Here is a 26597-nt window from a genome sequence, read left to right on the forward strand (position 1 = left end):
ATTCTGATCTGACTCCGACTCCGAGTGTCGTTTCATTGTTGCTGATGCCGAGGAATGACCGCATCGGATGCGATATTCTCAGTCGGCGCATGACGTCGGGGATCTTCAGGTTGGTTGGAATTCACGTACGTAGCACTTGCGGCAGATGGACTTCTCGCAGTTGTACTTGGAGGCAAGGGCCTTCAGGGAAGGCTCAATGATACCACCACGCAGACGGAGGACAAGGTGAAGGGTGGACTCCTATTATTTGAAACCAAGTCAGTCACAATTCCAGATATGTCGCACAAGTCATTTCGCAAATGCATCGAATATCGGCCGGTATTCCATCTCTTTCTTGTCCAATTGGATATTCGTCGTGATATGTGAAAGTATCGATCGAAATCCAGTTCCACTTTGGATACAGCCCCCACTCAAACCGGTCGATATCGAATACGAAGGAATGACTTGTCGATCCCGATCACGGATTTGCCTCATACCTTCTGGATGTTGTAGTCGCTCAGGGTGCGGCCATCCTCGAGCTGCTTGCCAGCGAAGATCAGACGCTGCTGGTCTGGGGGAATGCCCTCCTTGTCCTGGATCTTGGTCTTGACGTTGTCGATGGTGTCGCTCGACTCGACGTCGAGGGTAATGGTCTTACCCGTCAGGGTCTTGACGAAACTATATCCAGCCGCATTAGTGGCATTTCCTTAATTATTTTGCGGATGCTTGTCTTCTTCGTTGGTGGGTTCGTTGAAGGGTTGCGGTATCACGGGCTCTCGGAAGTTGAGGATGACCTACATCTGCACTGGAAGCAGGGGAAAAGGACATGTTAGCTCATCGTGTTCATAAGGACGTCGGGAATGCGTATCAACGGGTTTCAGGGCACGTACTGGTTGCGAGTTTTCGTTGGTGTCGGCGGTCGGTCGCTGTGTTCGAGGCGGAGGAGGCGATTACAATTTGAGGATATCTCGCTTAGAAGAGGTGGGCCAACCACACTTACCCTAAGCCCTAGAAACAGCACCCGCGGATTGCCGCTTTGAGACAGATCATGTGACAGAAAGCACCTTCCCTGTTTAGGACTGCGTCATTATCATTGGTCAAAGTATACGCCTAGATTTCATGTGCTTTACAAATAACTTGATCTCGGGATTAATCCACCAAGGAGATTGAGGCATCACGACTAGTAACTGGCTTGTAATATTGATTGAGGTGTCAATTGAGCTGTCCAGCGGTCGCTTAACCTAGGTAGCATTATTCATCCCCAACACCCAGCCCCATTAGCTGCTCATCTAGTTCATTTAGTTCATCCATCTCGTCCCCACTATTCCCACGTAGCCCTCCATCAAATTCATGATCTTCATCAGCCTCATCATCGGCGACGTCAATATCGGATTCCTCTTCCCCATGAGATCTTTCTTCAAGATCAGATCCAATATCTAGATCGGATCCCTCTTCAAGATCAGAACCGTCTTCACTATTGGATTCTGATTCATATTCCGAATACTCCGAGCGCGCCTGATATTCTAGTCCATGCCCAAGCCGCCATTCAGCAGCTGATACTGCTCGGACAAGCTTATGCAATGAGACGCCTGCAAGTTTAGCCGCTAACTCATAAAATGGGCGTGCTTCTGCGGGAAGCGCTGACACCCTTCTGTATCGACGGTACCACATGCCCGGTCTGGCAACTATCTCTCCCTCCTGGTCTGGAACAATGGGCACTGAGAGTATACCTTCCGTGACTTTTCGTAGAAGAGCATCAAGCTCTTTGTCTTCGTCGGTATAATCAGCTTGTTCCGCACCGGGATCATGCCTTGGCGGGGTTTTTTTCTCTGTTTCTGAAGGGGCGAACATTTCGGCAAGCTCATGAGGGTCCTTCGTGCTATCCAACCAGTCTTTTTCGTACCAGTCCAGGTACTCATCTAACTGGTGAGGTTCCATCCTCGATACATCCGCTTCGGATACTTGGATAGCTTTTTCTACCCCAATCTTCCCCTCGCAGTGTTTTTGGGATTCGAATTGTTGCTGAGCTCGGATCCATTCCTGCCAGTCGATGCCCTGAGCGGTGGGCTCTAGGTCTGTAGCAGGGTTCCTTGGTATATTATCAAATGGGAAAAGCAATTTGGTGGCTATGACAATTAAAGCCATCATCTGGATTTCAGGCAGTTGAAGCGATTCTATACGCTTGTCATCATTAAGGTACTCTGGGTACTCGAATGTGAAACCGAGGAGCTTTTGGAGCGTCAGGATGATCTCGTACACATCAACTGCCTATACGTTAGCTTAATCAAAACCGCAAGTAGGCGTAACTTCATACCTGGGAGAGCTAATCTTTTGATGTGACGGTAAAATATGATAGGGGAGTTCATGGGAGGTAGCTCAATTCCAAACTTGCGTTGATAGCGGAGCGCTATATCTCTGAGCGTCCGATGCAAAACCTCCACCCTTGGTATCCTCTTTGGAAAGATTAGCGAAGTCTCGGCTGAGCTGCCTGTGTAACGGTATTTAATGACCTACGTTGACCGTGAGGATTCGAGTAAACTCCGGAGGAAGCTGCCTCTTGATTTCCCGAGGAACCACCTTCAAGGGCCGAATATAAGGAATATCTTGGCGCAGAATCAACCTGTTGGACGAATTAGTACAATCCAATGCCTAGAACATTCCTATGCCTAGAATCTTCAGACCGAGAGTTGCCGTCATATGCAAGCAGTCCATGGGCAGGTCACATACCTGTAGAAATCAGAGAGACAGATTGGAAGCTGCATTATAATTGCCGCTAGATAACACAGGGCCACAGTCTCAGAAATGCGAGGCCAAGTGTGATACGTAGGTCTGATTGTGACGCTCGGTTCATCTTCGTCCTTTTGCGAGGGCTGTGAGCTGAAAAGCTCGGGCTCACTATCAACATCCTCGTCGTCTGTAGACTCGATGATGTTCGACGTGTAGTCCTGGAGCTTGAGAGCCCAGAGGTCACGAACAACGCCCTGTTGGATCAATCAGCCTGTCTTCTTAAGAGGTGGTTATTTCCTTGCGAGGGTTTACCTCGTATTCCTCTGGGAACCCATGATCATGAATTAGAGCATAGCATTGTTTCCACAGAATTATCTGATAAGCTTGCAAGAGCAGGGTTTGTGCCTTCCGACCTCGAGCAGCTAATATGGTATTAAAATCTTGGGGCTATTTCATGGAGAAGTGGTACATACTCTTTCTCGATTTCTCCTCCTTCTCTCTCTTCACCCGGCTGATCCTACCTAGCTTTCCGAAATCATCCGCATCTTCTTCAACTTGCGTGCCCTACATGAAAATTCTTAGTTTCGGATACTCCTTTGCGTGGACATGTAGTGGTGACGAGTTTCATACCTCCTGCAAATGACCGCGGCGACAGAACCATTGGCCATTGTCGAGATAATACCTTCGCTCACGGCATGACTCTTGGCCACAAACCCCTCGGGTGACATAGTCCATGCCGAGGCAGTGGGGTCATGCTGGTTGGGTGATGTTGAGTTTCACGGTTCGGAACTTTTTTTTCTGCCTTTCCCAGCGACCGCCAGTTCTGCCATAAAGTGAACTTCCTCTTTAGCAAAAACAGCTGGAATTCATGCAGCATAGGGACAGAGAATACATAAGCACATAAATTTTGCATCTATAATATATTTAATGAAGCAGTTACAGAGAAATTGAGCTTAGCAAGATTTACTAAATTTATTTGTTCGTTATACTGTCGTGAGATGCTAAGACTCAGATGATCATCGGACAACACGTACTATGCCAACCAAAGCAATTCTTCTCGTCTGTTAAGCCTACATTTCAAGGCCTGAAATGGAATAACAGATCCGAGAAGCGATACGACACAATAGACGTACGGTCAATTGGCCAACGGACTGTATCCTTTATCGAACCATTGAATATGGGATTTTGATGTGAAGGGAGGTGGGGCATGCGCCCAAATATTTTTTAACGTAAAGGTTGACATAACATGTGGAATATCCCAGAGTATGGCGTTTAACCCGACTTGGGAGCCTCCTTGGCATCGATGACGGCCTCCTCACCCATGGCGGTCTGGACGATAACGTCTGTAGAAGAATTGTTAGCGAGACTGGCTCTCAAATGAAATGTAAAACCAATATCACATCGCAGGGTATCGGATATACTTACTGACGTCCTTGGATTCATCATCGTGCAGGGTCTTCAGCTTCTTGAAAAGATCGGATCCCTCCTCGGGGACCTTAACATCGTCCTTGAGATCACCGTCATCGGTCAGCAGGGAGAGGAAACCATCGCTGCTGATGTCCAGCTAGATATACAGTGTCAGTAAAGAGGCTCAAATACATCCTAGTTTGCTGGCAAACTCACAAGCTGGTACTCGCGACGCAGGACGTGGGGAACGTCCATGTTGTGGGTGGAGGGAGACAGATCCTCAAGCTTCTTGCCGGTGAAGATATCGGTGGCGACAAGGTGAACCTTGGCGTGACCGTGCTTGCCAGTCTTGGAGGTGGACATGTCGATGATCTTGCAAGGGCGACCCTTAATGACGACGTGACCGTTCTTGCGCAGAGCGGAACACTGCATAGGGAAGGTGGTCGACGCACCGGCATCAGCCGAGTCGAAGGAAACGTCAAGCTAGATGATCATGTTAGTAATGAGCATAAAGATGCTTTTGGTAAGAGATGTTCTGCGCCGGGCTCTTCAGAGGGGATCGTGGTGCGCCCTTTAAAAGAGGGGAGAGCCTCGAGATGCGGGGCTCGCACGCACAGTGAACGAGTGGCTTGGAAGGTTGCAGAATTGGAGGCAGGAGGGGGGAGAATATGCGTGGACAATTTCGTACCTCTTCAGCGGACATGGTGAATGAATGGGAGTTGAGTGAGGAGTATAGAAAAACAAGAGAATGGGGGGTGAAGAGAAGGGAGAGAAGAGGAGATTTCTTAACAGAAAAAGACAGAAAAAAGGCTTTGTGGTGGGGGGCTTGGTCGCTACCCCGTTTTAGGTTTAGCGTGACCGGGGCGCTGTTTGGCTTCACGATTACTGGATGTACTCCGTACTGCACTACTTGTACCCATCTACCAGTCGAGGTAGGCCGCCCATTCCTTGCTTTTCAAGGCCTTTAAAATGTGGCGTGACCGCATTGCAGGCCAATCGACTGTCTCCGGGGGTAATCGTAATCCCTCCTTGCCCCGGCGTTCTTCGTCTCAGCTCTCCCAGGGCCCCTACAACACCCGTCCCGGCAATACCTCAACAACCTCCTCGACCTCATTACTCGTGTCACCGAATGACTCAACTGCCTCACTTCCAGCAACCGGACGTCCATCGAATGGCACCGGATTGAGGCAGACAAGTGCTCAGCGACCGCGCCCGGCGGTGGTTCCCGATCCACTTGAGGTCTTAAATGGAATCATTCGGAAGGAGAAACAGGGCAAAGGGGTTCTGCAGATATCCGCAAGTCCAGAAAAGCGACCATTAGACTTAGTGAAGTCCATTGACTTTGAAGGATTGAGCTTGGAGGATTTCGTGGCGAAAGCAGCCCCGAAGCCAACCAGAAAATCCCCTGCTAGTAATGTCAATGCACAAACGATCCAACAATTCGAGCAGGAACGAGATAAATTCCAGGATCTTCATACTGCTATCAGCGGCTGTGATGATGTCTCCAAGTCAGTGGAGCTGTACCTGAATGACTTCCAGAATGAGTTAGGGGCTGTGTCCGCCGAGATTGAAACATTGCAAACCCGCTCTACCCAGCTGAATGCGATGCTCGAGAACCGGAGAAATGTGGAACGGTTACTTGGACCCGCGGTGGAGGAGATTAGTATATCGCCGAAAGCCGTTCGTGCGATTGCTGAAGGTCCTATGGATGAGAATTGGGTGCGCGCTCTCAACGAGATTGACGCTCGGACTACCGGCATCGAAGCCAAGGCGTCTTCATCAGCTGGTTTCAAAGCAATTGAGGATGTGCGACCACTCTTGATCGATGTGAGGAATAAGGTAGAATCCCATTTATGACTCATGACAAGCGCCTTCTATTGACAGCTATAGGCGATCGAACGAATCCGAGACTATCTGGTGTCGCAAATTCGGGCGATGCGATCGCCCAACATCAACGCGCAAATCGTTCAACAGCAGCGATTGGTGAAATTTAAGGATTTATATAGCTACTTATCAAAGGTGCATCCGACTCTTAGTGGAGAAATTTGCCAGGCATACATCAACACCATGCGCTGGTACTATACGTCCAATTTCACTCGCTATCTTCAAGCTCTTGAGAAGATCAAGGTCTATCCGAGTGATCGCAATGAAGTACTTGGAGGTGATTCCTCTACACATAGAGCAGGTAAGACCCGCAATACCCTTGCTTATCAAACAATCTTAATGAACCATAGGAGGTATCCTCCCAGGCAGCCGAGCTGGCTCTGCCGCACACGACCCATTCTCTCTAGGTCGACGAATTGATGTTCTCCGCAACGGAAACCAACCTGCCATCTCATCCTACATTGCCGAGGAGGATCACTCCTACCATGGGATCGAACTGCCGTTCCGGAACTTCAATGTTGCTCTGGTAGACAACGTATCTGCCGAGTACTCTTTTCTCACCGAGTTTTTCTCTCCTCTGACCTTCCATGAAATCTCGCGCAAGGCTGGGGAGATCTTTGAACCGGTGTTCGCCCTTGGCCGAAACTTGACGAAGAAGCTCATCGAAAATACTAATGACTCGCTGGGTGTCTTAATGTGTGTTCGTCTGAACCAACACTCGGCTTTTGAATTTCAGCGGCGTAAAGTTCCCGTTGCAGACTCATATGTGAATGGTATCAACATGCAGCTATGGCCGCGCTTTCAGGTGATCATGGATCTTCATGGCGAGTCACTCAAGCGAGTTGGCTCCAACACCGGACGCAGTGCAATGTCCGCGCTCTCCATTGCAGGCGGAGACGATTTGAAACAATCGTCTGCACCGCACTTCCTGACCCAGCGGTTTGGCCAGCTCCTTCATGGAATTCTGGTGCTTAGCAGTGATGCTGGTGATGACGAACCTGTGTCAAATAGCTTGGCTCGTCTACGCTCCGAATTCGACTCCCTCCTGGCGAAGTTGAGTCGAAACGGCACAGACGCCAAGCGCAGAGAGCGATTTCTTTACAACAATTATTCATTGATCTTAACCATTATTAGTGTACGTTCTCTTCCTGACTTCGTGTTCACCAGATGCTGATTAAATTTCAGGATACCCAAGGGAAATTAGCGACTGATCAGAGAATGGTGAGTTCTTCCTTTATTCATTAGTCTCATGAGCTCGACTAACGATCTTTTAGCATTTGGACGAGATGCTTAAAAGCTGCAACAAGCGTTGATTGCATAGCAACTTGCCCTGGCGTAAATTCCCACTAGTTCTGTATGAGCGCTTTCATGTATTTGAATATAAGCATTTAATTCACTTGTTTCCCTTCGGTCTTTTCCCGTCGGTTTAGTTGCGCATTAACTGTATGGCGTGACCGAGTTCTAATGTTGCTAATGTTGCACTCCGAGTGCTGATCGGCAAGATCTCCGTTCCGCGGGGCCTCCGTTTGTCTTATCTGCAATTGCCGGTCAATTGTTGCAACTCACCAACATTTCCCTCACAAAGATGCTGGCGCGTGGAATTAGAAAGCGCAGCCCGGTGCTTAGTCGCTGCTTTTCCAGCGCTCAAGTTCGTCCTGCCGATTTTACCCATGCAGTGAGTTCCGTCCAGCTGTTCTTCGCCGCCCACCACCGAGGACAGCCGAGCAGCCTCGAGTCCTTCAATTAACACGGTATAGGTCATCGGCGCTGGCGTTGTTGGACTTGCAGTTGCGCGACAGCTAGCAGCACGCGAAGGCACCTCGACAATTGTCCTGGAGCGCCATGATGCACCGGGAACGGAGACAAGCAGTCGCAACTCCGAGGTGAGCACCCGCTAGGTTTCAATACCAGGAACGCGAACATTATAACCAATTGACGTCAACTACTTGGATTATGTAGCTGACATGGGATCATTATGAATATAGGTTATCCATGCGGGTCTCTACTACCCTGCCGACTCCCTGAAAACAAAGCTCTGCATCCGGGGCCGCAACATGATGTATGACCTGTGCTCGAAACACGACATCCCCCACCGCAACACAAAAAAGTGGATCGTCGCCCAAACAGAAGAGCAATGGGAATACACACTTCGGGTACACAAACACGCACAATCCCTAAGCGATGCGCCGACCCGGCTCATCGGCGCCGAGGAAGCAGCCCGTCGCGAGCCAGATGTCAAAGCCGATGCAGGCATCGTCGAGAGCCCAACAACCGGTATCGTGGACAGTCATGCCTTGATGACCTATCTACATGGAGATTTCGAGAATAATGGCGGCGATTGCGCGTTCAAGACACACGTGACGAACGTCGAGTACATCCCTGGCGAGGGATACAAGATCACCGCCATCTCTGATGAAGACGGCTCCATTACCTCCATCACCGCAGAGACGCTTATAAACAGTGCTGGACACGGCGCTTGCGCTATCAACAATCTTATTCTCCCTAAAGAGCGCCACCGAACTCCGGCTTATGCAAAGGGTACTTATTTCTCCTACACCGCGTCTCGCCCGCGCACTTCTGTCCTGGTCTATCCTGCAACATTGCCCGGCCACGGTGGTCTAGGCACTCATCTTACACTGGATATGGGTGGCCGAATCCGTTTCGGACCCGATGTGGAGTGGGTCGATGATCCAAATGATCTGAAGCCTAGCCCCGCGCGCATGGAGCAAGCTATCCCCGAGATCCTGTCTTACATGCCCGGTGTGGACCCGTCGGCTATTGCGCTGGACTACTGCGGTATTCGACCTAAATTGACTCGTGGTGGTGGAGTGAATATTGGGAAGACATTCCAGGATTTCATCATTCAGGAAGAGGAAGGATTCCCTGGGTTTGTCAATTTGCTGGGAATCGAGAGTCCCGGGTTAACGAGCTCGCTAGCGATCGGAGAAATGGTGGACGGAATTCTCCATCGGTAAATATTTATGATATATGTACTAAATCAATTCCAGGCTCAATTGCATCTAGAAGCGCAGGACAAGGCAGAGAATTATGGGTGCTGTGAAAAAGTTGATGCTCATACCCGAAATATAGACAATCCAGAGCCCCATTCCAAAGTTGCTGATTTTGTGCCAGTATACATAATCAGTTTGTCCTTTTTATGAATTGTTGTGTAGACCCTTCAAGTCGCTAAATGGACGTAAGTAGACATTACTACCCAGACGGTTTAAAACGACTGGATGTAGCGGAACAGCCAAGGCAACCACAGCCCATTAAATGGCAACCAGCTCCTCAAAATGTAATAGCCTAATACATCTATGAAGAGGATGTTGATATTCCGCATAAAGTCTTTCCCATCGCTGAAATATGGGGTTCGGGAATTCCAGATGTATCCCCACCAAAACCGGGGTAATTAGCCGGATACTCCGAGTTCAAATATCTAATAATTCAAGGCATAGCTTCTGCATATTCTGGTCCATCTCACTTATCTACTATTCCATTCACCATGCATATTCTCGGCCTTGGAAACGGAACAATTAATGGCAACTCGGAGATCCTCCTCAAGGCCGCCTTGACAGCTGCCGAGAAAGCCGACTCATCCATAACAACTTCATGGATTCATGTTCCCTCCGTCTCTGTGCCACGAAACCCCAGACCTTTAGAGGGCGCACAAGATGTTAGCATGGGAACAATTGGCCAGACCGGAGTTGGCGGTGACACAGTCCCAGACGACCGCAGAGATGTGCTCAATGCAATTCTGGCAGCTGATGCCTTGATCTTCGCAACACCAATCTACAGTCACCAACCTGCAGGCACTCTTAAGATGCTGGTCGATCGAATCCTGGGCCCGTTCACCGATGCTGCGTTTGTGCAGCGAGTAATTGATTCCCAGATGGCTGGCGAAAAGACCTACCAACATATGAAGGTTGATAAACGGATCCTCAAGCCTAGAGTCGCCGCCTTTATTGCTGTGGGAGGATCCCCCTTCAACGACCAGGTCACCATGGCGCTGCCTACTTTGCACCAATTCGTCTATTCTCTCCATGCAAAGGTAGTGGACCAGCACGTATTCCGAGGATATGGCCGTCCGGGATCGGTCTTACTACGTGGAGGAGAAGCGGTTCAGAGAGCTGAAAAGCTGGGTCAGAATGTGGCTAGTCAAATTGGAAAGACTTTTGATGAAGCGAAGTATCTTGGACCGGAAGACCCTGCTAGTTGTCCATACTGCCATATGTCTAAGGTTGAGATCGACTATACCCAGGATAATGATATTGGTTGCATTACCTGCGGAGCTCGGGGGAAGCTTGTTGTTGGAGAAAATGGACGGATCCAGCCGGTTTGGGAGGTCGATTCCACGACAAGCTGTATCACATTCAAGGGCAAACTAAGACATGTTGATGATCTTCGCGACGCGGCTATGCAGGAGGGACCGGCAATGGACGCCGAATCAATCAATGAGGAGCGAAAGCGGTGGGCTCAAGTCAATATCACCAAGGTCCCACTCACGAGCCATTCCAGGAAAATTCAGTCCCAAATTTGAAGCAGCACTGGGAGCAGAGGATTCTATTTGGTTTATTTTTACGGTCAATATTCTATGCGTTGATTACATTTTGTGGATGATTCATTGTTGGGCTATTTGACGAACCCGGAGATAGGAGAAAGAACATAGATGGATAGACGAAATTAGATTTTGGGAGATTGATAATTGAGGAATTTGGAGATGCATATAGGTTCGATGTTCAAGGAGGAAGAAAGAAGTATTTATCTTATTTTATTCTTTGGTTGCCAGTGGCGAGTTCAAGTTCACGTTCAAGTTCGAGTTCGACTTCGATGATTGCTCTCAGGTGCGAAGGAATGACCGGTCCCTAAGACTTGCACATTCTGTAAGGTTAGTCAGGAAGCCTAGGAGATAATCATATTGAACAAACCTTGAAGTTCTCCGAGGCAAAAATGGAGGGTTGATGACCAGTGTAATCAGTGGCTTGAATGGAGGTTGTGAGGTGTTTGTTGTCGAGTCCAGTCTGAATTTGTCTTGACACTCAATTCGGGAATTTGTTGTTGAGTGACGCTTGTTCAGAGTGGAATTGCACAACAAGATGTTCGTTGGCCGGTGCTTCTTCACCGCATGCCGTCGTTGTAAACCTGTGGCTTGTGCCTCCACACCACAATGAGATCGGGTTTTGTTGTAGGCCTGTGACACAGTCCAAACTGAATTTGCCCTGACACTCAAGCATTGAGACATTTGAGTGACGCATGTTCAGAGAGGATGTGCCGCAAGCCAGAGTCGAAAATGTAGTCGAGACCTGGGGGGAAGGTCGGTGCGTTGTTTGTCACTCGGTCCAAAATGGATTCGTCCTGACACTCAGCTTGATGATATGTGGTTTGTAGCTGAGTGATGCCTGTTCGGAGAGGGCTTGAGCCGGCCAAGAGGGTTTTAGTTGTTGTTGTTCTATTGGGAGAGGAAAGAATTGACTGATGACGAGTTCAGGTACTGTTTCCTGGCGCAGCGGAGTTGATTGGATGCATGGGTGCATGTTGAAAGGTCAAGTGGGATATGGAAGTACTTCAAAAAAGAAAGGTGCAACTTGAGGATGGAGCAAGTTCAAAGGAAGAAGAAAGGAATGTTTTGTTGTTCCGTTTTCATTTTGTTCTGTTTTGAACTTGGAGGTGGGACTTGTAAGAAGTGGAAACCAGGTTCGAAGTTCAAGGAGTAAGAACGAAAGACAATTTCGGAGAGCAAAGAGGAGAAAGAGTAACGAGGTTGGAACTTGGAAGAGCTGGGAACAAGTTCAAAGTGGAAGGATGAAGCAAGTTCAAAGTTGAAAGTGGAAAATGGAACTTGTGGGAGGTGGATGAAGAAGAAGGAAGAGGGAGAGGAGAAGAAAACAATGGGGGTTTTTATACCCTGGAGCGGGGAGTGAGGGTGTCTCAAGACCCAGCCCTGGAGGATCATTCCTTCACTACCTCTCACGTAGATCGACCCCTCACGCGAAGAGTCAAGATCAGGCCCCAAACTTTGCATTTTGGTGATTTTGAGGATCACCCTCTCGACCAAAATGCTCTGCGAAAGAAGTCACATTGTACCGTGGGGACAGCGTTTGATATACACCTTCTTCATCAACAGCCATGTCTTTACTATCAAGATATACCAATTTAACAACAGACAATCATTCATTGATATTGATACATATACTTCGCACGATATGATGTCTGATATTGAACTGAAACAAGTAATATACACAGAATATGACAAGACTAGACATCCAGTAATAAAACACATGGCTAAGGACGGTTCATTCCACATCCATCAAAACATCACTCATGATATGAAGTACATACGAGAACTTCTTGACACTCCACTTCCCCGAGTCCTTGAGAAGACTAGCATAATCGAGCAAGATCCTCCGGGCAGACTGGTACCCCCCTTGGAAAGGCACACCGCGAAGATAAATCGTAGCACCATTACGAATGAAGTTTACAGCGGGATCGTCCGTCGGTGAAAATGATTGACTGCCCCTAGGTTCCATAAAGCTGGTGAAACCTTCTGTTCCGATCTGCTGCCAGTCAATGTCATCCATGAGATCAATCGATCCGACGCTAGATGCCGCGTTGGCAGAATCGGGGACCATGAATGTGTATAAGCCTAATACCAGGCCGGCAGAGAACACAGCGAAGACCGAGTGGAAGGTTGGGTGGTCGGATGCTTTGCGGTTGACCATGGCTTTATAGATGTGTGCTGCATGTAGACATGCTCGCCTAGCAGCGGGGGTCTGCGCCCACTCGGAAATATCATCGAGCGCTTTTCGCGCTGGGATTGGTCCCGCTCGACCAGCTGCGAAGTCGAAGATCTGAATGTCAGCCGTTAGGGTCATGCACATGTGGTGCCACATAACAAGGGAGTTTGGATTGAGTTGAAGGAGTGATTCGCCGTATTCTGTTGAAATTTGCGATTGGATGGACGGAAGACATCGGGATCGACCGTCCATTGCGTATGTGTGGCAGGGGGCGAAGGGATAGCTGGCGCGATTGGAGAGGAGGCGGTGGTAAGCTTCTGATTGGCGTAGTTGGACCATTGCGAGCACAGCTTGGATACTGAGTTCGTCAATAGGGCCGTCTAGAGTGGGAATGTTGATATTTTCTGACGGCGCCAGCACCGTTGACATGAGTATCCTTTTGCCACTGCGGATGAGCTGAGTCCAGCGCATTGACGAGTGTGCGCGGAAGAGAGCTTCGTTGCAGGGCATGATGATTTGTATTGTGTCGGGGATAACAATTGGACTTGTTGAAAGTAGGGACGAATACCATGAATCTAACAGAAGAAGACCAATAATAACTCTTTTGACAGATTAGTAGCTTTAGATAAGGATAAGAGAGGGAATTAAATACCTCTTAGTAGATTCAACCTTGCTCCAGGCTTTCCATCTCATGTCAATGTCAGGCACGCCTTCGAAAAGGCTCATGTCAAGTATTTGGCCCTCGGTCGCCGCAAAGAGGCCATGCCGTTGTGTAATCTACAAGAGTAAGTATGATTGCAACAGAATAAGTATCCCCACGGAAGACTTTACATACCGACATAAGGTTGACATACAGCATTTGGCACTGTTCCAAATGTGATTTTTCCTAAAAGTCATCAGCGGCTAAACAGGTGGACGTCGCACTAGGGGGACTAACTCCTGTCAAAACAGCCAAGTTCAAGAATAGAAACATAGTGGCAAAGATGGACATGGTGTTAGCGGGGCTCTCCACGCCCATAGTGCATTTAGCCAGCTCGGAGGTAATCTTCTCAAGCACATGCTAAAAGAGAAAAGGTCAGTGGGCTCCCCACCCAAGATAGGTCATTTGTACTAACCGTAAAATTCCGTAAAACAAACGTTGATGTGCCCTTGGTCCCCAGGAGCATCATTCCAATGAGACACATTACATAGAGGAGTGGCAGGCGGGTTTTCTTTGCAGAAAACGTCGGAAGGTGAACGAACGGTACAAGAGGATGAAATGTGCGGAAGAAATGGTCTAACGCCATATCCAGAACCTCTGCCGGAGGGAAATGAGGGAATGGAGCCGAACTCGAGCCAGACATGGCAGGAGAAGCGACATCATTGCTTGGTGACTGCATCTGGGGAAAGGCAAATGAGGTTTGGGCAAATGCTGCCTGGAGAGAGCGTCTGCATTCTTCATCAACCCCATATCGTGACCCTTGAAGTAGGTTGATATCATTGGGAAAGGCTGAAGATTTGACAGAAAAGACATTGTCGACGTTGGTGTACACAATATCACGCCAAAGGCTGTTCATTAGTCGACCAGTGTGATTCGCTGGTGCAAGCCAGCACCGCTGCACCTTGGCAAATCTTTCGTTGGGAATATTGTCACCTCCAGACTTGCCGCTGTCGACTGAATGTCGGTTTTGTTGATCTGGTGTCATCACCATATTGTCTCCCATTATCGGGAAATTGCCCATATCCAGCGATCCGTGATTGGAGCCCCCATCTGTGCGGGGCTCGAGCCACAATTGCAGCATGTCGCTAGGTACACCTTCGAGCCCTGCACCGCTTTGCTGCATTGGTTGATCTGCAGTGGTCACCTCGTTCCAGCCGAAGTACGGCTGTTGTTCATCAAGCAACATGGGGTGGAGATCGGCATCGGCTCGGCCGTGCTGTGCCGATATGTTGGCAAGAAAGTCTAATGGTGAATGAGGAATTCCAGGAGTGGATAGTGACATATCACGCGGATTTGGACCATTGGGGACTTGGTGCGCATCTGCACTAATGGTGGGTAATAAATGCGTTCCATTCTCTATACCAGGGCCAGCTATCATTGGCGAGGCTCCGGATACAGTGGAAAGGTGTCGATTTGGTATTTGGTTGACTGCTGAATCTTTCGCTTTGGCACTGGCAGCTGTGCCTGCTTGATTGTGGCCTTTGGCATGGCGACTCAGGACGTCGCTGTTTAGAACCGTCAGATTACCGCTATATCATATATTGCGGTCGTTTGATTGGAGGATTTCACGCAATATAGAATCTTACCTCCGAGAGAAACTTTTGTGACAGACATTGCACTCATAGGGACGCTCTTTGGTGTCTGAATTGACGCGTCAGAATAGAATTAATTTTCATACGGTTCGGGGACACTGACGTGACCGCTCATGGCGTTTGAAATGCTCTGTCTTCTTGAACCGGCGGTCACAGATAGTGCACTTTCGAAGGACCATGACGGAGCTTGCAAATATTAATCATACATCACAGAAGGCACATGGTGATCTCTCATTGAGCAAGAGTGAGCAAAACAAGAAACTAACACCTCCCCCACAAGTTGGGACGGAAGAGGGGAACCTTAGTCAGCTCCCTGGGGAATAAACCGATCGCAGCTCAGAAGTGACCATTTCCATCTCCTATCATGTTTGGACATTCCACTGGTGGCTAAATCTACCGAGGATGTGCCGTGAAGCATATCCAATCAACGGCCGCTGGCATAAACTCATGGCGTGTGCATGGGCCCCTAGTGCCCAAGCTGCTGGGAAATTCCCCGTGGGGTGAGAAGGGACAGTTCTCCGAGCCCTAAGGCTATTTCACCGCATATTATGCTGGTCTGTTTAGTGGTGACTTTCTTGGGACGAAGAGGAAGGCGACGAATAATCGAATATCTTTATAAATAACACAATCTAGCCAGCATACGCGGCGACTCTATGGAACTATCTGCGTCGTGAGATACAGAAGCTGAGTCAGCCGGCCTTCGAGTCATCCCATTGGCTGCATGAATGCAACATATTTCGGTAATTGACAAAAGGCACTGCCGGCTCTCATGACATCAAGAGGCTAAGTTGAATCAAGACAAAACAAGATACAAAGACAAACGTGGACAAACACTCTTATTGATTGACCGCCTCCGCCAGGTGATCATCATCATAAAATATTTCCAGATGCTGCTTGCGAGCCTCCTTGTCTTCTTTAACCCGCTGGAGAATCTTCTGGATATTCGGGTACGAGGAGAATTTGTCCTGAGAGGAATGGAGAGGTTAATTAGCAATACTCTATGGTTTGGCTGACAAAACTCACTGGCAACGCATCCCACGCCCTTGGGTCAGTGCCTTGATCTTTGAAAGTGCCACAGCCGCTTCGCGCATACTCCGTGAACAAGAAAGATCGGCTGCTCTCCACCATAATAGTCATTTGATCTTGGATCATCAGCATTGCAATTATGGATATCAAGTATCAGGACGCGGTGGCTCACCTTCTAGGATTTTTCGGGGCTCATTCACCTGGTTTCTCATCTCATACACGTAGGCCTCATTGAAGTTTCCATGGGGTGTGTGGCTGGTCTCTACACTGCCCCCACCGGGAAGGAAGTCATCAGAGCGACCAAGGCCATTTCCATATAGAGAGGCCAAAAATTCCGTAGCCGAGTTACGATGGAAGTATGGCTGACGGAAGGTGTTGGTGGCGACATCCCAGCGTGGACCAAACCACAAGAAATCAGCCAGGGGTGTGACGGGGTCGCGAGATGCGGCTGTCAAAACACAGTTGACGGAAGGATCAGTGTGGTCGATAGATGTCGCATTCTGAGACGAGAACTTTGTCAAGTCATACTGCGAAGTCCTTCAGCGTTAGTCTGATACCAAGATTCAGGGGATGGGTATAAAACTCACCTTGTAAGGGACAACATTTCCATGCCAGGCCACCAGGTCAAAGGGACTATGGTCCTGTGCGATGGCATTGTAAGATCCATTTGTCTTGTTCACAATAGACCAGTCTTCGTGAAGATTCTCATCGATATAGGCCACAGGGTGTAAGAAGTCACGCGGATTGGCTAGTCCATGTCCTCCTAATGGTCCCAGGTCTGGCAGTTCCCATCTCGAACCCCAGATCTCTGTTATGTAACCGCGAGCAGTATTGTGACCAGGGCCCAGTCGGACTGTAAAGCGGATACCACGAGGAATCACACAAATTTCACCAGGTTGCAGGAACAATTTTCCTAGTTCCGTCTGAATATCCAAGTTACCCAGCTGGGCGGCGATAAGGAAGTCTCCATCTGTGTTGCAAAATGCGCGGTGGTCCATGTCTGTGTTTATCATGAAGACGTAGAGAGCAATGCCCTCGCGCAGATTAGGGTCTCCACTTCCCCCAAGCGCGTGTAATCCGTCCACAAAGTCGATTCTCTCATCATCACTGGGTAGGGGAAATGGTGCCCATTCACCCTGTTCTGCTAGTGTCGCCACTTTGGGGTTTAGGCTCAAAAAGCAATTCTCAATATCCGCTTTGTGAGGAATGTTGGCCTTATAGCCATCTGTAATATGTTAGGATGTACAGCCAGTTTCAAGATCCTGAAGACATACTATGAGCGGCAGCTGGCCGCACTCGGTACATGTAAGTGCTGAAGTTGGCATGCCGAGGAGCTACGAAGGCGGAGTAGGTGAGACCCTCCGTGTACAACCCAAATCGAGCTTCCTGGGGATTGTTTTGGCCTGCTGGTAGAGTCCCGGGAATCACTTCGGATTGGTGACGGTTACCAAAACCGGCCATGTATTCATAGGGATCGTTGTCTCTTGTGGGCTTGCGAGTCATGGTATCTGTATAGTGAAAGACCTTCGTCAGGTCTTTAACCGGCTTTCTTTCCTCGATGGGTGGAGCAGTCATTTTGCGAATAAGACAAAGTATAAGCTTTAGGATGAAGGGTATAAGTCAGCCATGAAAAATCTAGGAAAAGTGAATTAAGATCGCAGTTCGAGACTTACGCCGTGTTCCAGAGGTTTATAAGACGATATGTTTACCTAGAAGGCAGCTTTCTTGAAAGGTATGTCCCATTTCAGCAATATGAGACCCATATGGGGAGTGCACATCCACATCTTGCAGGACCCACATTGACCACATTCGTCTATCGGTATCTTGGATCAGTGTTGGGTTTGATCGGAGCCACTGCGCCACAGCATGAGACCTTTGCGGGGCCATGTGGATGTGGAGCAGTACTTTGGAGGACAGTATGATATCCGCTTTCGTGATTATGACATATTATGCTACCTTGAGCTATACTCTGTTCCCAGATTAATTTGCATTTGCAATATTTTGATATTATCAATGAGGTCATATTCAAGGATGTATGCACAGTATTAGGAATGTATGTCAATGGTGATGCCATGTATAATTGAAGAGTAGATATTCTAGGGTGCCTATATGGGCGCTCTCAATAAATCGCCAGAACGTCATCTACCATCCGGGATGAAGCACCCAAGTAGTTCACTGGGTCACAAAGTTCGCTCAAACGTTGTTGGTCCATCTTGGCCGTAACTTCTTCCTTCTCAAGAAGACATTCCAGCAAGGTGCGTTCCTTCTCAATGCTTTCCCGACAGGCCTCATACACAATATCATGCGCCCGCTGGCGGCCCACATATGGTGCCATGCCCATCATGACAGCCTCAGCCACAATTAGTCCCTTGGTAGAGTGAAGATTTTCCAGCATCTGCTTGCTATTGACAGAAAGCCCAGAAAGTGCAAAATGCGTTTGAGACAAGGCTCCAACAGCTAGAACAAAACTCTCTGGGACAGCAACCCACTCCAAGTGCCAAGGACCCGAGGCACGTTCGAAGTCAGCGACCATTCCATCAAGAACAAGACCCGCGTTTGACCGAAGAATCTTAGACGCAGCCAAAATGACCTCGCTAGAGATCGGGTTGCGCTTTTGAGGCATGGTCGATGATGCTCCCCGGTGAGGCACGAAAGGTTCAGCCACTTCACTCAGCTCATTCGAGGACATGATAATAATGTCCAGTGCTAGCTTCCCCATAGACCCGCCCACCAGGGCAAGGAAATTGGCAATCTCAGCCACGCCGTCGCGCGCTACATGCCAAGTAATCGAAGGGTCGGTCAGATCAAGCTCTTTTGCCAACGCCTTGCGTACGCGGAGGCCATCGTCGCCATTTCCTAGAGATGCAAGCGAGCCTGCCGCTCCACCAAACTGCACCATCAAAGTCCGGTCTCGGAGCTGCTCTAGTCGCTCCAGATGTCGCTGAAAGCCAGATAGCCATACGGCGCACTTGTATCCAAAGGTCACGGGAAGCGCATGCTGCAAGTGTGTTCGCCCTGCCATAGGGGTATCCTTGTATTTCTCGGATAATACACGCAGAGTTTTGATGACGTCCCTCAAAAGTCTCTCGACAATATTCAGTCCTTCTTTCATTTGTAATACGCTGGCCAGGTCCATAATATCCTGCGTCGTGGCACCCCAGTGCACATACTTCCCAGCCTCCTCACCACATATATCTGACAGCTGACGGACAAGCGGTAAGATTGGGTAGCCGACAATTTCAGTCTCGAGACGCAGCCGCTCAAAATCGAGATTTGATTCTTGTACCCGCTGTGTAACAAGAGCTCCGATTTTAGACGGAATCACACCACACTGGGACTGTGCTCGAGCCAATGCAGCTTCTGCATCAACGCAGCGGCGGATGTATGCTTCATCATCGAAGACCTACGTAAACGTTTAGTCTCGCGGTGATGAGATCTTCTGCCAATTGACATACCTTGCGAATCTCATCGGTTCCGAACAAGGTACGGAATATGCTCGAATCGATTGCACTGACGGAGCCAATTGACCTTCGTCCAGTGGCAGAAGAGCCGGAAAGGACGGTCCGAGTGGTCGTCCGTGATAAAGGGCGCGCGAGACGCACCAAGATAGACATGGTTTTCGATGGCTCTCCAGCTCAAAAAATCACAAACGCTGCTCTCAATGAATTGTTCACAATCACAATTGGACCAGCCTTATCGACTTATCTTCCCCAAGTAGTCCGGTCCGTTAGGAATTGGGGGCTTGTTGGTGGGGAGAGCCCCACATGCTTCCAGTGCTATGTGGGGTCGACGAGCCAAGGCATAACTAGCATAAACATTGCAATCGGATATAATGATTTAAATAGCATAAACATGTAGCATGCAAAGAGAGATACGGGAAGCCAAAACCTTGGAAGTCCTTATTGTGGTGTAGAAGCTGGTTTGGGGCATGGAAACGTTGCCTTGAGTCACCGTTTGTATGAAAGAGGCGCTGTGGATGGCCTCATACTTAGAGTAGTAGCAGTGTTATTTGCTGTAGGAGGTTCTTTTCTTATTTCACATCTACAAAGGTATATAGCTAGATATTCTTGGCTTACTCGCGAATAAAGAGAGATGCCACCCCCATACCGGTACTAACAATTCAACATTAGCAAAGTTAGTATCGTCTAGAGCCAGAATAATCTTACCTAGCACACATGCTCACAATACCCATTTCTTTATCTTGTCTTCGGAGCTCAGAAAGAAGCGTAGCGACCTGTCTAGCACCTGTCGCCCCAACAGGGTGTCCAAGAGCAATGGCACCACCATTTGGGTTGACCTTGCTCATGTCCAGACCAAGCTCACGGATGCAGTAAATCGACTGGCTTGCAAAGGCTTCATTCATCTCCACAATGTCAATGTCCTTGTTTTCAATCCCTAGATACTTGTAAAGATTCTGAATAGCGAGAACGGGCCCGATCCCCATCTCATCGGGGGCACAGCCAGCAACTTGGGTGCCGGCAAACCGTGCAATTGGCTCCAATCCACGGGCATCAGCCCAAGAGCGGCGAGCGAGTATGGTGCTCGAAGCACCATCGGAGATTTGCGACCTGTATGACCTTTAGAAAACAATGGTTGCTGGCGTCTCCGGTGATGCATGCGACTTACGAGTTCCCAGCAGTACTGAATCCATTCTCTAGCACAGGACTCAGCGTTGCCAACTTCTCTGCAGTCACGTTCGTACGGACACCCTCATCACGCTCAACGATCATGATAGTCTCCTCATCAATACCTGCGCTAATTGATCTGACTGGAATAGGTATGATCTCATTCGCAAACCTGCCAGATCGCTGCGCCTCAGTCGCACGTCGTTGACTCTCCGCCGCGAATTCGTCCTGCTCACGTCGACCTATTCCATACCGCGACGCAACATTTTCAGATGTTTGCAGCATGGGCACTAAACAATCTGGAGCATCCTTTATAGGTGATTCCTTAAGGGTAGGCGACACATCCACAGGAATTCCACGCGTCGAATAGTTTCGCGACATACTCTCCACACCACCACCGAGCCCGACATCGATTTGCCCAGCCAGAATCGAGTGTGATATATGTGTGATCGCTTGTAGACTACTCGAGCACTGCCTGTTGACTGTGTGGAAAGTCGTGGAGTTCGGGAACCCCGCAGCATTGAGGGCCATGCGCCCGGTCTTTGCGAAACCTAGCTCCGCAAGAACATTGCCAATCATTGCATCGTTGACTTGGCCAGGATCGATATTTGCTCGCCTCACGGCCGCTTGCATTACCTAAGGAAAGTTAGCTGAATCAAGAAAGAGATAAACAAAAAGGTGGCTTACAGGCATCAGGATTTCTTCAGGGTACGCATCCTTGAAACCGCCCTTGAATGCCCGTGCGATGGGGCTTCGTACTGCGGAGAGCACTACCACATCGTTTGGACTCTTCTTGAGAACCTCTCCCGCTGTCTTTCGAAGCATATTGAGGGTTTGTGCACATCGATGACAGTGTGTAAGTGAGCACGCAAGCTTCTTAAAGAGATACCGGGGTATGCAGAAGTGTGGGGATGGATCTGGTGCTCTGAAGGTGGTGGGGCGCTTCCCATGCGATGATCTTTATCTTTTTACATCACATTACATGTATTTTCTTGCGGGGTGGTACAATGTGGGGGATTTTCTGTCAATACTTTGTTTTCAATACACCAACTTGAAAGTTACCGCCATTGCCGCAGCTCTTGAGCAATTGGACAGGGTGAACCCTTGTGCCCAGGGATCTATCTTCCTTGTCTCTTATCAAGATTTGAGGAGAAGCTTCGCAAGACTATGAGTTTGTTTCGATGACGTCATCATATATATGTAGAATGTCTCCTTCACACGTTGCTGGTAGCCTCATGCACTGTAACTCCTGTACCCGCCTTGATTCATCATTTCCAAATCCTCCCTCTCGTCAATTTCGTGCGACTTCGAGAGTATATCGCTTGGATGAAAGAAGTTGAACAAAAGAGAACAAATCACCATCAAAGTCGCATCAAAGATATACACGAAAGCCTCTTTACTCTGCAGGTACCCAGTATTCCCTTGGATATACTCAGCCACACGGTAGATCGATCGAACCAAGATCAGCGCACTGGCAGCATAGAGGACCCTCATATAGCGTGTCCAAGGAATGCGCGTCTTGACCAGTAGGTGCATCGGAGTCGCGACCATACGGCGATGAAAGATGATTGAGACAACGATGAAAAATCCAAAGGAAATGACCTGGACAAAAAGGCCTGCGATAATAATGTTTTCGCCTAGGCTCACACTGGATGTCGTTTTGGCTGTTGCGAGCATGCCGCCTCCTAAATTACAGATATCACAGGTTAGGCCATTTCTCAGATGCTTTTTAGGGAAGGGGGGTTGGGTGATAAGGGCCATACCGCTACTTTGCATAAGAAATGACAAGACGTCGCCCGTCACGAATATCTTTGTGAGCCATGATGGCCGTATAAGGGAGTTTGACTCGCCGTTCAGAAGGCGGATAACTCGTCCAAGGATCATATAAATTGACGCGGCGAAGAAAGAAGGGGCCAGTAGAAGCAAAAGCTCCTGGATCACGTAGGGCATGGTTGTCCAGTCGGGGGTTTGTTTTGCGCTATAGTATCTCGCTGCATAGCCAACTGCCTCGACTGCAGGTGTAGATATGGTTAGCTACCATATTGAGGTAGGTGTTGCCCAGGTGTTCAGTAGAGAACTTACAAATTCCACCAATGACGAAAGGGACAAAAAACCAGCTTCGGTTTCGAATGACCTGCCAAATGTGAAATGCTGCTGAAAGTCCAAAGAGAACCGCAAAAGCGACAGCTGCGCTAGGTGATGGGTCATAGTTGTAAAGGTTGTAGGTCATAATGAAAGGAAGACGTGGTACCACACCAAGGAAAGGGTATCACACCAAAGAAAGGACCGATAGAGGATTTGAAAGAACGTAGCAAGGGAAGACTAAAAGGCGAAACTGTGAAGAATGGTCCTTTTAAGAAGGAACAAATATTCTCGTTTACTGGATTCTATGGAGACAATTCTCTGTTAGTCTGGTAGATTAGCTAGCGTCTAAGACAATACTGGGTTTCTCCAGGCAACGATTAAATTTAGTGTGGGCTGGAGCAATAAATCAAGCTAGAAAGCCAATTTCAATAAGCTATACCCATTCTAGGACAAGTATACGAAATCTGGAACGAATAGAAGATTTTTCATCTGTAAACCATTGAGCCGTAGATACCACGCACGGATAAAGTTACGAGTACGAACGAGGCTGTGGGTGCAGCGATTGGCCAGAGACGCGATACCCCACATAAACCATTCCTAATTAGGGCAAAGACACGAAACCGAGATATTCGTGATAGCAAGGATTCATTGTCCGTGTATACACGTACTCCTGAACTAGGCGGCAAAAATAGAAGATTTAGCTCCACAAATAATATATATAATAAGACTTATTCTCCTCTCAGGGTCCAGGACTTTCATTCCACATCCTTAGCTTCTGCTTCTGCTTTCGCTTCTGCTTTTAGCAAAACGAGTCAATAAACTTGTTCAATTGACCGCTATACCCCCTTTCGCTTGAAACATCGACTGAGTCTGTCAATAATCACGATGAACTTTACATACTACTATTACACCCCATCGGCTGCGGCTGCGGCGATCTTCATCGTGTTATTTGGGCTGAGTACCCTTCTGCACTTTTACCAACTCGTGCGGACACGAACATGGTTCATGATTCCATTTTTGATTGGAGGAATTCGTGAGTTTGAGTTGTTATCTGCTGCGCTCTGATGCGTTCAAGTTATACTAACATGATTGAATTGCTATAGTTGAAACTATCGGTTACGTTGGCCGTTTACTATCCTCGCGCGAGTCACCCAATTTCACCGAAGGTCCCTATGTCATACAAAGCGCCTTGATCCTGATCGCGCCCGCCTTTTTCGCCGCAAGCATCTATATGACTCTTGGTCGGATCATCTTCATGACTGATGCGGAGAAATGCTCGGTAATCAAGCTCAAATGGTTGACCAAGATCTTTGTGGCTGGTGACGTTTTGTCTTTCTTGATGCAAGCCTCAGGTAGGCGCACTCTCTATCAGCCATGGCCGTCTAAAGCATTGTGCTAACAAGATAACAGGAGCGGGTCTCATGGTTGCGAATTCTAGCAGCCCGAGTACTGGCGAACACGTCATCATTGGTGGTCTCTTCGTGCAGATTGTCTTCTTTGGCCTTTTCACAATCACTGCTATCGTGTTCCAGGCACGAATTTCAAAGAGCCCCACTGGTCGCTCAATTGATCTGGGAAACATCTGGCCTCGGCATATGACTGCCCTCTATATCTCCAGCATTCTTATTTTGGTTCGCTCGATCGTTCGTGTGGTAGAGTATCTAGAGGGATACAGCGGGTATCTTATGAAGCACGAAGTCTTCATCTATATATTCGATGCACTGCTGATGTTTTCCGTGATGCTGGTTCTTCAGTATTCGCACCCCAGTGAAATCAATTGCTTGCTGGGACGTGGCGAAAAGTATTCGGAGAAGATGATCAAGACGCGGAAGTTTGTTCCCCGCTCGGCGCTTGAGCTTGGTGAAGACCGAGTATAGCGAGTATGAGAAGATGTCGTTATGAATGGGTCTTTTTATGATACTTTCTTTTGTTAGTGTAACCGGTGTAACTGAATCTCAACACTTATTTCAAGTTCCCACTCATCAATACTTGTTTCATCTTCGGAAGAAAGGCGCTAGTGCATTTATGGGCAGGCGCCCAGGTATATACTTAGTGTAAGAAGGAACGCAAAGCAATCGACATGAGGACTGTCATTCAAGAAAAGAATCCCAAAACGCGCCCTTATGTTGTTGATATCGATAGACAAATCATTCTGTACCGAAGGGGAAGACATTCAGAATCGCCCATTCAATATGAGGATGCCATTCAGGCTCCAATGCTTGGGTGATCTCTAATAGAACCTTGCGGCCCCAAGGGCCTATGCACCAGTTCTCTCGAGCCATATGTAGAAACACACAGTAATGAGCCAGCACTACCAATGCGAGAGGTTTCTTAGCCCTGAGGTCATCGAGATATCTCTGCGAGGCATGAATAGCCCAACCAGCAGCCATGGTCATCGAAGTAGGCTCGGCACAGGTGAAAGCAGCAAGATCGCGCAAGAATTTTATCGCTCGCGTATATGATGCAGAGTCTATATTATTATCCCATTGGTTGCATTGAATTTGCAGTTGCTCAAGTCGATCGAATGCAGCAAGAATATTCTCGGGGATATCAACCTCCGGACCTGTAGTATCGAATAGTGGTTTGAAGTTGCTTTGCAGCAGAAATTCTGTTTCCGCATCTAGCACTGTCTGAACTCCTCGGGCTAAAATGAAGACGTCCGTGAGCGCGTTCAAGCCCGGCCCGTCTTCTTTCGTGCCTATGTTGACAGCACTTGCTAGGCTAAAAGCAAAAGCCAGGCCCGCGAAAACCATCATGGCTTTCGCATTGGACTTGGTAATGTTGCGAAGCTGATCCGAGAACATTACCAAGGCAGTATTCTTATGTGCTATGGCGATGTCTAGCCACATCACATACCTTTCGTCTTCACGCAAATGCGAAAGATGCAGGGCGGAAAGTGCCAAGATTCCGTGCATTAGAAATGGCGCATTTAGAGCTTCTTCAAGCACTGGAATTTCCCAGACTTTTCTTGTCTTTTCGCTCCGCGCAGCGAATTTGTGTGTGTGGTTGGTCCATTGTAGTACGAGCTCTAGCTGTGTCATGTCCAGCGAAGGCAAGCTAGAATCTGCACTCGAACTGTCGGAAGGATTTGAGGCCCAGGTATTTGAGGTGAAAAATTGGGCTTCAGGCAACAGCTTAGTTCGATCTTCTGGTGGCGATTGAGCTTTCTTCCGAGATTTTCGGGTGCTCTCAGTAAAAATGTGAGGGCCCAGCCCGGGATAGACACATGTTTCACACCTCTGGGTGCAATTGCTACAGACAGGTCGTAGTTCATCGCACTGTAGCAACCATCAACAGGGGAACGAGATGATTTGAAAAAGATAATCTCCAACCTTAACGCGTCTAGTCTTGCAAGTCATGCAGCCATGCCGGGATTTAGTATGTTCCCGGCGATGGTGCATCATGCTTAATATACCGTGTACGAGGGTGAAGTGTTATAGCCGAAGAGGTTGTGCAGATGATATTTTCAACGATCGAGCTATATTGGAAGGCAGCAATAAGATCAGATCCATGTTTCGACATTGGAGCCCGAATGCGGTGAGAAACACGAGTACGAGACGCTAGCTATATTTACGATGATACTATTGGCGGATATTGACGCTGCCCCACATCACTCGCTTCGAGATATAGAGATAAGATGCCTGTCATTTCATCACTATTGTTTTTGAACAAGCTACAAATATTCATACCATTCTAATCTTCGCTACAGAGACAGTTGACATGGGAAAATCTAAGCTTGGTGAGGACAGCCAGTCAACTTTTGATTGGCATATGTATGATCCTCGTTTCGTTCAAGAGATGAGCCCTATGGTTATACCAATTGCCTCATAGATCTCATATT

General features: G+C 48.3%; 12 protein-coding genes across 12 annotated transcripts; 4 read left to right on the top strand and 8 right to left on the bottom strand.

The window, feature by feature from the left end:
• Positions 1–1230: 1230 nt before the first annotated feature.
• On the bottom strand, positions 1231–3441 carry N7503_005845 (TFIIB-type zinc finger domain-containing protein; the record flags this gene model as incomplete). Its single annotated transcript, XM_057065392.1, has 7 exons — positions 1231–2243; positions 2294–2432; positions 2494–2599; positions 2707–2960; positions 3019–3128; positions 3180–3270; positions 3337–3441. 7 exons carry the CDS (start codon positions 3439–3441, stop codon positions 1231–1233), a joined length of 1818 nt encoding a protein of 605 aa, XP_056923135.1.
• Positions 3442–3978: 537 nt separating this feature from the next.
• N7503_005846 (Eukaryotic translation initiation factor eIF-5A) lies at positions 3979–5058 on the bottom strand (the record flags this gene model as incomplete). The annotated part of the gene is made up of 5 exons (XM_057065393.1): positions 3979–4049; positions 4132–4270; positions 4330–4596; positions 4802–4946; positions 5030–5058. The coding sequence occupies 5 exons, from the start codon at positions 5056–5058 to the stop codon at positions 3979–3981; spliced, it is 651 nt and encodes a 216-aa protein (XP_056923136.1).
• A 24-nt stretch (positions 5059–5082) lies between these two features.
• Positions 5083–7310, top strand: N7503_005847 (putative GARP complex subunit (Sac2); the record flags this gene model as incomplete). Its single annotated transcript, XM_057065394.1, has 5 exons — positions 5083–5952; positions 6004–6298; positions 6348–7132; positions 7183–7218; positions 7272–7310. 5 exons carry the CDS (start codon positions 5083–5085, stop codon positions 7308–7310), a joined length of 2025 nt encoding a protein of 674 aa, XP_056923137.1.
• Positions 7311–7582: 272 nt separating this feature from the next.
• On the top strand, positions 7583–8972 carry N7503_005848 (NAD(P)/FAD-dependent oxidoreductase; the record flags this gene model as incomplete). Its single annotated transcript, XM_057065395.1, has 3 exons — positions 7583–7672; positions 7755–7880; positions 7983–8972. 3 exons carry the CDS (start codon positions 7583–7585, stop codon positions 8970–8972), a joined length of 1206 nt encoding a protein of 401 aa, XP_056923138.1.
• Positions 8973–9499: 527 nt separating this feature from the next.
• Positions 9500–10534, top strand: N7503_005849 (flavodoxin family protein; the record flags this gene model as incomplete). Its single annotated transcript, XM_057065396.1, has 1 exon — positions 9500–10534. The coding sequence occupies one exon, from the start codon at positions 9500–9502 to the stop codon at positions 10532–10534; it is 1035 nt and encodes a 344-aa protein (XP_056923139.1).
• Positions 10535–12287: 1753 nt separating this feature from the next.
• On the bottom strand, positions 12288–14806 carry N7503_005850 (fungal specific transcription factor domain-containing protein; the record flags this gene model as incomplete). Its single annotated transcript, XM_057065397.1, has 5 exons — positions 12288–13329; positions 13381–13505; positions 13564–13614; positions 13666–13788; positions 13844–14806. 5 exons carry the CDS (start codon positions 14804–14806, stop codon positions 12288–12290), a joined length of 2304 nt encoding a protein of 767 aa, XP_056923140.1.
• A 1050-nt stretch (positions 14807–15856) lies between these two features.
• Positions 15857–17621, bottom strand: N7503_005851 (uncharacterized protein; the record flags this gene model as incomplete). Its single annotated transcript, XM_057065398.1, has 5 exons — positions 15857–15985; positions 16044–16162; positions 16219–16573; positions 16634–17271; positions 17321–17621. The coding sequence occupies 5 exons, from the start codon at positions 17619–17621 to the stop codon at positions 15857–15859; spliced, it is 1542 nt and encodes a 513-aa protein (XP_056923141.1).
• A 544-nt stretch (positions 17622–18165) lies between these two features.
• Positions 18166–19660, bottom strand: N7503_005852 (class-II fumarase/aspartase family protein; the record flags this gene model as incomplete). Its single annotated transcript, XM_057065399.1, has 2 exons — positions 18166–19449; positions 19502–19660. The coding sequence occupies 2 exons, from the start codon at positions 19658–19660 to the stop codon at positions 18166–18168; spliced, it is 1443 nt and encodes a 480-aa protein (XP_056923142.1).
• Positions 19661–20118: 458 nt separating this feature from the next.
• On the bottom strand, positions 20119–21496 carry N7503_005853 (thiolase family protein; the record flags this gene model as incomplete). The annotated part of the gene is made up of 4 exons (XM_057065400.1): positions 20119–20158; positions 20213–20614; positions 20673–21307; positions 21359–21496. The coding sequence occupies 4 exons, from the start codon at positions 21494–21496 to the stop codon at positions 20119–20121; spliced, it is 1215 nt and encodes a 404-aa protein (XP_056923143.1).
• Positions 21497–21904: 408 nt separating this feature from the next.
• On the bottom strand, positions 21905–22901 carry N7503_005854 (RTA1 domain-containing protein; the record flags this gene model as incomplete). Its single annotated transcript, XM_057065401.1, has 2 exons — positions 21905–22683; positions 22754–22901. 2 exons carry the CDS (start codon positions 22899–22901, stop codon positions 21905–21907), a joined length of 927 nt encoding a protein of 308 aa, XP_056923144.1.
• A 740-nt stretch (positions 22902–23641) lies between these two features.
• N7503_005855 (RTA1 domain-containing protein) lies at positions 23642–24633 on the top strand (the record flags this gene model as incomplete). The annotated part of the gene is made up of 3 exons (XM_057065402.1): positions 23642–23789; positions 23860–24108; positions 24167–24633. 3 exons carry the CDS (start codon positions 23642–23644, stop codon positions 24631–24633), a joined length of 864 nt encoding a protein of 287 aa, XP_056923145.1.
• Positions 24634–24903: 270 nt separating this feature from the next.
• On the bottom strand, positions 24904–26160 carry N7503_005856 (Zn(II)2Cys6 transcription factor domain-containing protein; the record flags this gene model as incomplete). Its single annotated transcript, XM_057065403.1, has 2 exons — positions 24904–26034; positions 26089–26160. The coding sequence occupies 2 exons, from the start codon at positions 26158–26160 to the stop codon at positions 24904–24906; spliced, it is 1203 nt and encodes a 400-aa protein (XP_056923146.1).
• Positions 26161–26597: the final 437 nt, after the last annotated feature.

The sequence above is a fragment of the Penicillium pulvis genome (assembly GCF_028828015.1).
Source record: "Penicillium pulvis strain IBT 33274 chromosome Unknown contig_23_segment0_segment0, whole genome shotgun sequence".
Classification (NCBI taxonomy): Eukaryota; Fungi; Ascomycota; class Eurotiomycetes; order Eurotiales; family Aspergillaceae; genus Penicillium; species Penicillium pulvis.